Source organism: Chrysemys picta, chromosome 5 (genome assembly GCF_011386835.1).
Source record: "Chrysemys picta bellii isolate R12L10 chromosome 5, ASM1138683v2, whole genome shotgun sequence".
NCBI lineage: Eukaryota > Metazoa > Chordata > Testudines > Emydidae > Chrysemys > Chrysemys picta.
The window spans coordinates 140,558,599-140,571,837 of NC_088795.1; the positions used below are offsets into that span (position 1 = coordinate 140,558,599).

Sequence of the window (13,239 nt, forward strand, 5' to 3'; positions counted from 1 at the left end):
CGGGCCCGCGGGGCCGGGAGCCGGGGGGTGCGCCGGGCCGCCGGGGGCCGGCAATGCTGGGCGGGCCGGGGGTGGTCGGCGGGGGCCGGCACCCCAGGGCCCGAGCCGACCCAGGCTGGAAACGCCGGGGGGCCAGCCTGGGCCGCGCCTCCTCCCCCCACACACCCCTTACCTGCTTCAGGCTTCCCGCGAATCAAATATTCGCGGGAAGCAGGGGAGGGGGCGGAGACTTTGGGGAGGGGGCGGGGTTGGGCGGGGGTGTGGGCGGGGCTGGGGGCGGGGCCGGGGGCCGTGGAGTGTCCCCCATTTGGAGGCACAAAATATGGTAACCCTAGCTAACACCAGCGGGTCCCACTCATGCCGCTGCTCGGGCTCTGAAACCTGCCGAGGATGGTGAAGTTCCAGCCCAACTGGGAACGTCTACAGGGCTATTTTCAGTGCCGTAGCCCGAGCCCAAGTCTGTAGCCCGGGGCTTTGAGACTCGCTGCAGCGGGCGGGGGTTGTGCAGTGTAGAATGTGCCTGGTGTGCTGCTGACAAGCTGCTGGAGCAGGGCGGTGGCCGTAGCGTGACCTGCATGCTGGCAGGCCGATTCTGAGCAACCCAAACTGAAAGGTACAACAGCAAAGCCTCGTGAGGCACCCCGGGTTGATACAGCCCCTCACTGGTCGGGATTCCGCCCCGGAATATCACAGCAACTCCGTCCTATGTTTCCTCGACTTACTTCCCCCCAGTCTGCTGATCTTTGCTATATCGTTCTCCTGCCAAGCAGCCGACAATCTCAGTCACGGACCTGCAGGCCAAGGGTCTCTGGAAAAACCTAAAGCTAACAATATTTAGCAGCTTCACAAGCATGCAGCAATCCTCACAATTACCGCCCTGAGGCTGGCAAGTGTTACAACAGATGGGGAAGCTGAGGCATGGGTTAGCTAAGTGGCTTGGCCTAGATCGTCGAGTTAGAGCTGAGAGTAGAAACGAGGCATTCCTGGGTCCCAGTCCTGTGCTCGCTCCGCTAAACCAAGCTGCCTTTATTCCGGGCACTACACGCTCTTTGTTGTATCCTGCCAGGATTCCAGAAGGTACATTAGACCAGGGGGTCTCAACCTCTGTCTTTCCGAGCCCCCTCCCCAATACTCCATGGCCCAGCTCAGTTGCTCAGTCTCCTGCTGTGGGTGGGGGCTCAGAGCTTCTGCCCCCCGGGGCGCCAAGCAGGGGTGTTGGAACAATGTGTATAGTAGGGGTGCTGAAAGCCATTGAACCAAACTAAACCCTGGATATGATGGAAACCACTTGAAGCCAGCGGGTGCTCCTGCCCCCCCCCCAGATCTCCTAGTCCCAGCACCCCGGCGCCAGAGCTCGGGGCTCCTGCCCTACAGGGCACCAGGGGCTGAAGGATCCTGCCCCATGGGCGCTGAGGGCTTCAGCTTTCTGCCCGGGGCCCCGGCCAGTCTAACGCCAGCCCTGCTTGGTGGATCCCCTGAAGCCGGCTCATGGACCTCCAGGGAACCACAGACCCCCAGTTGAGAATGGCTGCATAAGAACATGTCTGAATCCACGTCAGCTGGCTCTTACCCCTTGGGAGGGGGGCTGCTTGTGCAGGACACCAGCTCTGGGGCAGACTTCCTGCGACATCCCTCTCAGGGAGCCCAGAGAACTGGGTTTTGCTTCTGGCTCAGCAGCGGATGACTTTATGATCTCAGGCAAGTCACTTCCTCACTCTGTGCCTCAGTTTCCCTCCTCAGCAGAATAAAGATCAGGCTGCCCCTTCCTTGTGGGAGTTTGGGAACTGCACTCAGATCCTCTGGCCTTAGGCATTAGAGAAAGTCAAGGAATATTGATACATAGATTTCAAGGCCAGAAGGGACCATTATGATGTCTGACCTCTGTGTTACAGAACTGCTCTGTAATAATGTATTAACGTGGTATGTGGCTCTGGTTATTGTGCTTAGTGCAGCGGTTCTCAAACTGTGGGTCAAGTCCCCAAAGTGGGTCGGGATCCCATTTTAATGGGGTCGCCAGGGCCAGCATTAGACTTGCTGGGACCCAGGGCTGAAGCCCGAGCTCTACCCTCACCTGGGGCAATGGGGCTCGGGCTGCAGCCCCCTCTCCCCCTCCTCCCCCAGGTAGTGGGGCTCAGGCTCCAATCCCGCACCCCCCCCCAAGAGCTCGTGTAGTAACTTTATTGGCAGGAGGGGGGTCATGGTGAAATAAAGTTTGAGACCCCCTGGCTTAGTGTATGGATACGCTGGTTTAGTTTGAACAGGGGCTGTCAGGAAAAAACAAGCAAGGAGAGAAAAGAAAGGCTCAAATGAGCCACCTCTCAGCAAACTCTTGAGGGTTGTTACGAGACAACACGAGGACAGGAAAAGGCCTGGGAACCCGCAGACCAAAAGACCGGCGGTGGGTTTAAAAAAAAGTGCCCCTCTCTCAAGAGAAGGTGGGATCTGAGGTTGGGGGGAGCCAGACAGACACAGCACCCTACTGGGGGTGCCTGAAGAAACAACACCTGCCTAGGTTCCCAAGGGGGATGGGAAGTCTTTAGCCATGTGTGTAGACTGATGGTTGCTTTAAAATCCTTTTTCTCTCTAACCATAGAATCATAGAATATCAGGGTTGGAAGGGACCTCAGGAGGTATCTAGTCCCACCCCCTGCTCAAAGCAGGACCAATATCCAACTAAATCAGTTTGAGATTTATTTATTTTACGCTTTATTCCTGCTGCGGAATAAACAATGCTTTTCACGTCAGAAGGCTGCCCGCTCTCTGCAGTCACCGCTGCTCACAGCCTCCCGCAGGAAGGAGCCGCAGGTGCCCAAGTCCAGCCACACCTGCTGCGTAAGCATGGCGGACACACAGGGGCTGTAGCCCACTCTAGTTAGGGGAGAGTTTCAGAATTACACCCCAGGAAAGGTAGAGGCCCAAGGCTTGACACCTGCGGGGTTGCTCCCAGAGAGGGACAGAAATGCAGCTAGCCCTGTAACCGTGACACTCCTGTATGGCACAGGCCAGAGAATTTCACTTCAATTCCTGCATCCAGCCCATATCTTGTGGTTGAGCTAGAGCTCTAATCATTTGAGCAGAGGGCTGGCGGGGGGCTGAGAAAAGTGGCCGGCTCAAGCCCAGCAGTTCCTAGTCAAGAACAATGCTGCTATTCCAGCCGTTTCAAACCACCCTCCACAGGGCCCAGAATTAACCTCCCTAGCGAGATTCCAGCCCACAGGGACGACGAAGTGCTGTGTTATGGTGCCCTGCAGCCAGACTGCTGCCCGACATTCAGCTGGGCCCTGCTGGCCATGTCAAGGCATTTCCTGTCTCAGAGCACGGCCTTCCCCGCCCCCTGCTTGAGGGCTGTTTCCTTTGAGCTGGATTAAAGCAGCGGTTCTCAAACTGTGGGTCGGGAGCCCCAAAGCGGGTCATGACCCCATTTTAATGGGGTCGCCAGGGCTGGCTTAGACTTGCTGGGACCTGGGGCTGAAGCCCGAGCCCCACCACCCGGGACATAGGTTACAGGCCCCCTGCCTGGGGCTGAAGCCTTTGGCCCCTTCTCCAAAGTCCCCGCCCCAACTCTGCCCCGCCCCTGCCCCGCCCCCATCCCAGCCCCTTCTCCGAAGTCCCCGCCCCAACTCTGCCCCCTCCCTGCCCCATTGGACCCCTTCCCCAAATCCCGGCCCCGCCTCTTCCCCGAATGCGCTGCATTCCCCCTCCCCCTCCTCCCTCCCAGCGCTTGCTGCCGCAAAACAGCTGTTTCACGGCGGCAAGCGCTGGGAGCTAGGGGGAGAAGCAGCGCACTTAGGGGAGGAGGCAGAGCAGAGGCGGAGGTGAGCTGGGGCGGGGAGCTGCCAGTGGGTACCTATGGCTGCAGCTCTGGCCTCCCCACCGGGACCATGGGGCTCAGACTTCAGCTTTGCCCCCCGTCCCAACCCGGGGCGGCGGGGCTTGGGCAGGCTCAGGCTTCAGTCCCCCCTCCTGGGGTCGGATTCTAATTGTTGTTGTCAGAAAGGGGTCGCGGTGCACTGATGTTTGAGAACCCCTGGGTTAAAGCCTGGCTCTGCTCTACAAAGAGAGCCCTGCAGGACGCAGGTTTATGTCATTCACTGATCAAAGGGGCTGAGTTTACAATCAACTCTGCATCCTCTGGGATCTGTGAGTGGAGCAGAGTCCTTCATAATGTGAACATCATCACCAGAAATCAATTATACCCTCATCTCTCTCTAAAAACCCTGCAACACCCTCTTGCATTTGCAAGGTCCTTGGAATAGCTTGATTTAAGTTGATTTAGTGGGGGATTGGTCCTGCTTTGAGCAGGGGGTTGGACTAGATACCTCCTGAGGTCCCTTCCAACCCTGATATTCTATGAGTCTATGTTTTAGAAATTGATTCATATTATTTATATTTAATCATTTTGAATGCATATTGCATATATGTTTTTAATGATAAATTAATCTTTTCAAGCTACATGTAATTTATATCAGTAAATGCCAGTCAGCATCCATTTCACCGCACACACACACACACACACGGATGAAAAAGTATTCCCATCGATACTAATCCAAGTGCACAGATCAGCAAAGTAAGAAAAATGCTGCTTGAGAACTTAGAGTTTGATTTAAGGAACTTTACTTTATATATTTTGACATGTGATATTGACAATTTGTTTTTTAACAGTGACAAAGCTTCAACTTTTTGAATATCAGCATCTACACTCATTAAATATTGTCCGACGCCCACACTTGTGAAAATTTAAATAGATAAAAAATGGAAAAAAAATTCTTAAAAATAAACATTGATATTATGAGCCATTACAAACATTGACTCTATCTCCCCTTGTAAGTACTCTCACACTTATTATCAAACTGTCTGTACTGGGCTAGCTTGATTATCACTTCAAAAGTTTTTTTTCTCTTAATTAATTGGCCTCTCAGAGTTGGTAAGACAACTCCCACCTGTTTATGCTCTGTGTATGTGTGTATATATATCTCCTCAATATATGTTCCATTCTATATGCATCCGAAGAAGTGGGCTGTAGTCCACGAAAGCTTATGCTCTAATAAATTTGTTAGTCTCTAAGGTGCCACAAGTCCTCCTGTTCTTCTTTTTATTGATATTATCCAGCAAATTATTTAAAAAAATAAGAATGCAATTCTGCCAAGCCTAACTAGATAATGAGAGAAGTGGGAGCTGCCCCTTTAAGAAGAGGTCCGGGAAGGGTGAGAGAGTTATTGCAGGGGCTGGAGCCTACAGCAAGTATGCTGCTGTTTCAGGAGAGGGCTGGCTGATAGATGGGTGCTGAGGGGGTCTCTGTCTGCAAGAAACTCTTAAAGCAAAAGGTTTGAATGCCTATCGTAGACAAAGTTTTCTCTGAAAAGCTGAGTCGTGTGCCTGACCTGCTTTCCTTCCCCAGATTTGTGCCCTCTCCCGCCTGGAACACAGAGGCAGGTCAGCGTCAGTTTTATAATAACAGCCTTTCACTCCTCAGCAGAACTATTTCTCCTCCCTCCCCCGCGTCTAAGTGTTCCTGAAAACAGTTTATTTTTTCTAAAGAAAATAACATTCCCCTGCAGCTTCTGCAACCCAAACTGCAGCATCCCTGCTACAGTGAGGGAACCGCCAGGTGAAACTGACATACCCACTAGTGTGAAATTGACCAGATAGATGTTAGTTTTCACCTAGAAAGCCTTAAATTATCAGGGACCTACCTGCCTTTTCCCCTCAATAAGATACTGCCAGTAAAGCCCCCTGAGCTGTATTGGTATGAGAGAGGGGGCTCTGGCAAGGTGTTTTCCTTTACAGCCTCTTGGATCACACTCCATTCCATCCTGAAGTTGCTAACATTCAGATCACATTGTGTGACCCTTCTTTGCTCTTTGACCCCTATAAAGTTGAGAGCAGAGCGAGTGATTGGGGAGCAGGGGGACTCTGCTGGAAATTTTGACCACAATCCTGCAGAGACTTCTCATATGCTGAACTTTAAACACATCCTCAAGTGGCTTTATTAAATCGAGGCCTTTGTTACTGTGGTTTATTAAATGTTTCTGTGTTGATATTGCTGTGGGGACCGTGCAAATTGCTGGCGTCTGTCCAGTACACATCCCATAAAATAAGCAGTTTGTCAGAGGCGTCTAGCGTTTGGAATGGATTCTATTTTGTTTACACATTCAGAAGTGTAGAGAAACAGTCCATTAGTCTCCAAACGGAGCAAAACGCAAAAAGCCAGTGTAGCGTAAATGATGACACACAAAATAGGACAGTTAAGGTACCTTTGGTTTTAGGAGAGAAGGTGTTTACTTGTAACACAAACAAGGAAATCTGTGTCCCCACTCACCCCAGCGTATGAATTTTAAGCCCACTCTTTCCTTTGACGTTGTTCTGTGCTTGCCCAGCAGTTTGAAGAGCTTGGGATTCTTTTTAGTTTAATCATTTTTTCTATTCTTAGATATTCCATTTATAGGAACATCAGAACAGCCAAACTGGCTCAGACCCAAGGTCCAACTAGCCCAGCGTCCTGTCTCTGACAGTGGCCAGCCCCAGCTGTCTATGCCAGACGTTGAACAATCTGCCTATTAGTTCTCATCCTAGCCCCCTCATAGTCAGAGATCGGTGGTTTCGTCTCCCTTCCCAGCTCTGTAAGTATAAAGAGAGCAATGTAGACATGCTTTTTCTTAAACAACCCTCTACTACTCTTAATCCCATTACAATGGGACTTCCAGATAGCTAGATGCTGCGTCCTAAAAAAGACAAGAGTTAACCTAAAGCTCACCAACCCTGGAGAATGGCTACACTCTGCCCGCAAAACTTCGACCAGGGCACAGGTAACAATCTCTGCATGGATGATCTGCTGGGCTTGAACCGGGCCCTGCAGCCCTACCACACTGATCTTTAGTACTTGAGCTAAGGAAGTAATTATCAGCCGGTAGCTGCAGTAGGTTATTAACCTACTTTGCCAGTGTATTATGTGTGCAGAGCACAGCGTAGCCCCGAGAAAGCAGGACTATCTGCTCACTGGCTGCATTCTGAAGCAGTGTCTGGCTGGGGTTTTTTTAAACCCCCAAAGAAACTCAGAAGCATGTTTTCAAATCATTGCATGGATGGGGGAAGGTGAGTCAGATGGGCCCACTCTTATCTCCAGTGGACGGTATTTTCAGAGACAGGTGCACACCCAGCCACGAAGCTCGAATCAGTGACTCAGGGCTGATCTACACCGTGGGTCGGTACAGCCTTATGTACGTCCATGCTCAGTTTTGAGCCTTGCTGACAAAACCCTCAAAATTCTACTAGTTCCCTGAGCAACATACATCCTCTCCCCATACAGTTCTACTGGGGTGATGCCTGTGTGGACACAGACGATCGCTGTTCCGGTGTCAGCCATCCTCTAGCAACACATAGAGAACAGCCTATGTGGATAAGTCCAACAGAGGAAGCCACATCACACTCTGCAAGCGTGCTATAACCCTAATTGCCAGACGTTACAAGCAACAGGAAAACTGTAGTCTGGGCTGCTGCTTCAGTCCTGTAACGACTGGCCATGGAGCATTCTCTCCAGGTCAAGCCGGCCCTGGTCCTAGCAGTGAAGCCGTGCTGGGAAGCTGATTAGCCTGTAGCCTCTAGCCCCATCTCACTGCCTCCCCATCTGTGCCAGGGGAGTGGTGTAGAGTTAACCCCCTGCTTGCCGGACGCAAGGCGGAGCCTCCACACACGCCGATCTAGGAGGCAGAGAGCGACGGTTCCGTCTCAGAAGTGATTAAACTAAAAAATAAATAAAGGTTCCCCCGAGAGCCCGGACGCACACAGGCGCCCAGTGCAAATGCTGTTTGGGAAGGAAGCTTCCGGGAATGTTTATATTACAACCAACTCCCTTCCCAGCTCCAGCGCAGCGTGAGCCTGGCCAGACACAGGAAGGGAAACAAACCCAGCTTAGCCAAGTCACTAAAAAGGACTTAATCTTTACACCTCGCGACGCTTACAGGGTCACCCAGGGGATACAAGGTTCCACAGAGGGAGGTGGGCTTAGAACCCTCATCCTCTGCCACTTACGCTACAGGACAGCACCTGAGTATTACATACCTTAGCCTCTCCCTGGGCCAGGCATTAGCCCTACTCACAGCCAGCCAGCCCACAGCCCTTCTAGGGAATGTGCTGGAGAGGCACAAAGGGTTCTTCACATTCTCGGCACTCGAGAAAACCCGCCATCCCCCCCATGCTTTCAACTCAATGGCATCAGAAACGCAGCACATTCCTCTCAGCAGCGCCGCTGAAGTTCACCCACACGCCGCGTGTAGGTGGGGTAAGTCACACGCGCCGTTTGTTAACATTCACCAGGACAGGCCAGCAGCTCGCACTAGGAGGCAAACCGAACCCCCAGTCGCTCCAGCGAGACCTCTGCTTAGAAATCCGGTTACCTGCTTATAGACAGACAGGCTGAAACTCAGCCCCCTCCCAGGTCCTTGGCTTTAAGAGCGAGAAAGGAAGAAAATCCAGCATGCGGCTCTCCTAGCCCAGGGCCCCTCTGCACTGCTCACCCAGCTCCCGGAGCAAACGCAGCTTTTGGAGTTAAAGCAGAAACGACCAAAAGAGCCAAATTTTGCCCTTGGAGTTAATCACACGTGCCCAGCCCCTACTCAAGTCAGAGGAGCTCCGTGTGTGTCTGTAATAATCATACCTTATCTAGCGTTTTCATCAGCAGATCTCAAAACACTTTATGCAGAGATCACTATCATTATTCCCATTTGACAGATGAGGAAACTGAAGCAGAGAGGTGAAGCGACTTCCCCAAGGTCCCAGGAGAGCAGAGCCAAGAACAGAACTCTGCTCCCCTGAGTCCCTGTCTTGTGCTCTAGCCACTAGCCACACTATGCACTACTGCCCCACCACAGGGTCAAACCCCTGATCTTCAACACCGCAGCACAGACCTCTACCGCTTCAGCTAAAGGAGGAACTTCACTAGCTGGCAGCAGTAGTAGGCTGTTATCTACTCTGTGGCCCAGCCACCAGAGGGGGCCATAGCATATCTTTAAGCAGCATATTACACAGACATTCATCTGAAGGCAGAAGCTGACCTAAAATTATTAGCTACATCAGCAAAAGAACAGACCACTACAGAGAGAAAGAAATTGGCAGTACTGTACAACCAGAATTTCCCAACTGTACTCTACGCCAGTGGCTCTCAACCTTTCCAGATGACTGTACCCCTTTCTGGAGTCTGATTTGTCTTGCATACCCCAAGTTTCACCTCACTTAAAAACTACCAAATCAGTTTACCAAACTTACCACAGTGTCCAAGCTTACCAAATCAGACATAAAAATACCACAGTGTCCTAGCCACACTAGTACTGAACAATTGCTGACTTTCTCATTTTTACCATCTAGTTATAAAATAAATCAATTGGAATATAAATCTTGTACTTACATGTCAGTGTATAGTCTATAGAGCACTATAAACAAGTCATTGTCTGTCTGAAATTGTAGTTTGTACTGACTTCTCTGGTGCTTTTTCTGTAGCCTGTTGTAAAACTAGGCAAATCTCTAGAGGAGGTGATGCACCCCCTGGAAGACCTCTGCCTGCCCCCAGGGGCACACACGTACCCCTGGCTGAGAGCCACTGGGCTAAGAACCCTTGTGAATATTGACTCACGACCCATGGGCTTCATGGAAGAATCTTAAGAAGGGATTTGAGTACAGAGCAGGGGCTTGGGGGAGCAGGAGGTCAATCTATGGTTGTGATTCTCCCCTGCCCGCATCGTTTACGGCTACGCCATGGAGATGTATAACTCAGCCTTCCTGATCTGGGACAGGGATTTTATACACGCAGCCCAGGAGTAAAGAGCAACCCCTGGTGCAGGGCAGAGGCAGAAGATTCTGAAGATGAGAACTGGGAAACTTGGTTTGCCCTCCACCCAAAATAAAACCCCGTGTTTTGGGTTATGAGCTGCCCGACAGCCTCCCTTATAAACAAGTCAGTAGCTTAAATGGACAAGAAACAACAGAGGAGATTTGGGAGCACGTCTTACCTGTTTCTTCCAACAGTCTCATGGTCTTTGACAACAACAGTGAGCTCGGCATTCTGGTCTAAGGGAATTCCTTTCAGATCCCAGTCAAACCCCTAGAGCGAGAAGAGAAACAATAAAAGATCATTGCCTTGTTATAGCATTAGCAGAGACAGCTACTGACCCATAGCTAGAACCAGCCGAAAAATGGAATTTCCATCCCACAGGAAACTCTGACCTTTCAAAATTTATTTTCACTCCAAATCAGGACAAAAAAATCAAAATTCTAAAAAGTTTCTATTCAAAAACATTGTTTCGCTTCAATAATATTGAAACAAAATGTAATATTAAACACACTCTATATAATTATTATTAAAATTAATAGTTTAATATAAGAGACACAAAACTAAGTGAAACAAAATGGGAAAGTCAAAATGAAGTGTTTTTACTGTATCAAAACTTTTTGACCTTCGACTGTCTCCAGTCAAAACGTTTATCAAAATTGAGACATTCCCACTATATGTGCTGATTTTGATTTGACTGCATTTCCGCAGAAAACTGTTACCTCAAAAACATTCGCAGAAATGGAGTGTTCAGATCACCGCATTTGCCACGATTTTAATCATCAGTCTTGCAACACAAAGTTTGTCAGGAACCCAAATTTTCATTCCATGGGAAATTCCAAAATAAATTAAAAACAAAAATCAAACCAGAAAAGATGAAATTTTGAAAATTCCCACAAAATGAAAAAAATCTAATAAAAAAATTGATTTGGGACCATTTCGTTTCAATAGTATCAAACCATTTCATTTCGACTTCTATATTCTACTAAAAGATTAAATATTATATCTAATATATGAGTTTAAAGATAACATACTGAATTATATTAAAATGAATATTTTCATATAATATAGAAGTCTGAACAAAATCAAAACATTGTCAAATCACATTTTGACTTTTTCCTGTTGAAAAATCGTGTAGGAATCAACACATTCCCGTCAAACGTTTCTATTTCAACAAAAATGTATTTTTCAATAGAAAACGGTTCTATCAAGAATCTTTTGACTGACGGTAGTCATGAATTCAGACTTGATCTTGGCTGGTGGAAATCACTGGAATGGCCTAAGACCTCTTCATAATTTTAAGTTCAGATGTACACTAATGAGATCCTAACCAATTTTTTTTTTAAAAGAAGCTTTGTAGATTTCTTCCTTCCCACCCAGGAGTCTGATTAGGCAGGGCTCATGCTGTCCTGGTACATTTGTTTAAAAGCACTGGTTAGGAAGGACAGTGGATGAGGCATTATATTGTGACTTAGGACACCTGGGTTCAGTTCTCGGCTCAGCAACAGACTTTCTATGCGACCTTGGGAAAGTCACTTGAGCTACCCTGTGCCTCAGTTTCCCATCTGCAAATCTTGCAGGACTGTTGGGAATGTAATGAAGGTGCTCAGATACTACAGTGAGGAGGACCAGGTAAAGTACATACAGTGATGAAATAGCACTTTAAAAAGCACTCATTTCCACAGGACATCCCAAGAGAGCCCACCACTTCCGCACAGCAAGTCACAGCTTCATAGCTGGTTCATCATGAAATTGACGGAAAAGCCAGGAAGTCTGGACCCGGCAGATCTCGGGAAAATTCCCCTGGTTAACTGAGTTCTGGATTTCAGGTTTAGTCTAAACAAGAGAAGAATGAGGAGGGACATGATAACAGTCTTCAAATATGTTAAAGGTTGTTATCAAGATGACAGTGATCTATTGTTCTCCATGTCCACTGAAAGTAGGACAAGAAGTTGTGGGCTTAATCTACAGCAAAGGGAGATGTAGGTTAGATATTCGGAAAAAAAACTTTCTAACTCTAAGGGGAATTAAGATACCTAGGCAGATTGTGGAATCGTCAGCATTGGAGGTTTATAAGAACAGGTTGGACAATCCTAGATCAGGGTTTCTCAAACAGGGTCCGCCGCTTGTGTAGGGAAAGCCCCTGGAGGGCCGGGCCGGTTTGTTTACCTGCCCCATCCGCAGGTCCGGCCGATCGTGGCTCCCACTGGCCGCGGTTCGCTGCTCCGAGCCAATGGGGGCTGGGGGAAGCGGTATGGGCCAAGGGACTTACTGGCCGCCACTTCCAGCAGCCCCCATTGGCTCGGAGCAGCGATCCATGGCCAGTGGGAGCCGCGATCGGCCGGACCTGCGGACGGGGCAGGTAAACAAACCGGCCCGGCCCGCCAGGGGCTTTCCCTACACAAGCGGCAACCCGTTTGAGAAACCCTGATCTAGGTTTACATGGTCCTGCCTCAGCACAGGGGGCTGGACTAGATGACCTTGAAGGTCTTTTCCAGCCATACATGTATATCTAGAGAGATCTAGAGACATATAAAATGAAATCCTGCGTAGCATTCCGATGGGTTTCATTTTTCAACAGGGCAACACTGAATGCATTCCAGCACCGCACTGGCCCAAGGCACACCCACTTTGCCATGGCTTGTAATGATCCCATGGCCATTGTAGATCTCTCAGAGCCCGTAAACACATATGCACGTGATTAACTTGAAGCACGTGACTCATCCTATCGGGGGTAGCCGGGTTAGTCTGTATCCACAAAAACAGCAAGGAGTCCGGTGGCACCTTAAAGACGAACAGATTTATTTGGGCATAAGCTTTTGTGGGTAAAAAACCCACTTCTTCATGCCACCGGACTCCTTGCTGTGAATCATCCTGTTGACCTCAATGGGTTGGTGTGCTGTCTGCTGAGGGTCATGGCAAAATACAATTCCCACAGGTGGAGAGCTCATGCCCCACAAACCCCTTCAGCACCAGGGTTTTTGAAAAGGGAGGGAGACCCACAGGACTGGGGACTTGGCCAAGGGTACCCAGCTACTTAGCCGTAGAGGCAGGGCAAAACCCAGGACTCCTGATCTCCAGCCCCTGGACATCACTCCCTCCATGTATAGCCATTGGCACTGTGCCTTTATTACATGTACGTGTCACTAATCTAGGGAAAAACTGCCCAGCCATAATGTCTGCCCACGCGCAGAGTACAACACATCTCCCCGATGCAGCGCATGACCAGAAATGGCCATTTGCTTGGTTCCACCAGAAATAAAGGTGCTAGGGTCAACCAGCTTCGTCCTCACAACGGTAGCTACAGGGAGAGGTTGGTGGAGGGCAGTGCTTTAAGTCTCCAAAGGCCACACGTGGCTGATACGTCACACTTTGATCACTCCAGATTGCCCTTAAAGGACCCGCGGCAGCGCGGCTTT

General features: G+C 49.6%; 1 protein-coding gene across 13 annotated transcripts in view; it reads right to left on the reverse strand.

Moving 5' to 3' along the window:
- Positions 1–13,239, reverse strand: part of DYSF (dysferlin) — a 291,329-nt gene that overhangs the window by 239,388 nt on the left and 38,702 nt on the right. For all 13 annotated transcript variants that reach the window (XM_065597358.1, XM_065597356.1, XM_065597357.1 and 10 more), the window contains exon 3: positions 10,002–10,093. In XM_065597358.1, the coding sequence (XP_065453430.1) occupies positions 10,002–10,093 (92 nt within the window). The remainder of the gene's footprint in view (positions 1–10,001; positions 10,094–13,239) is intronic.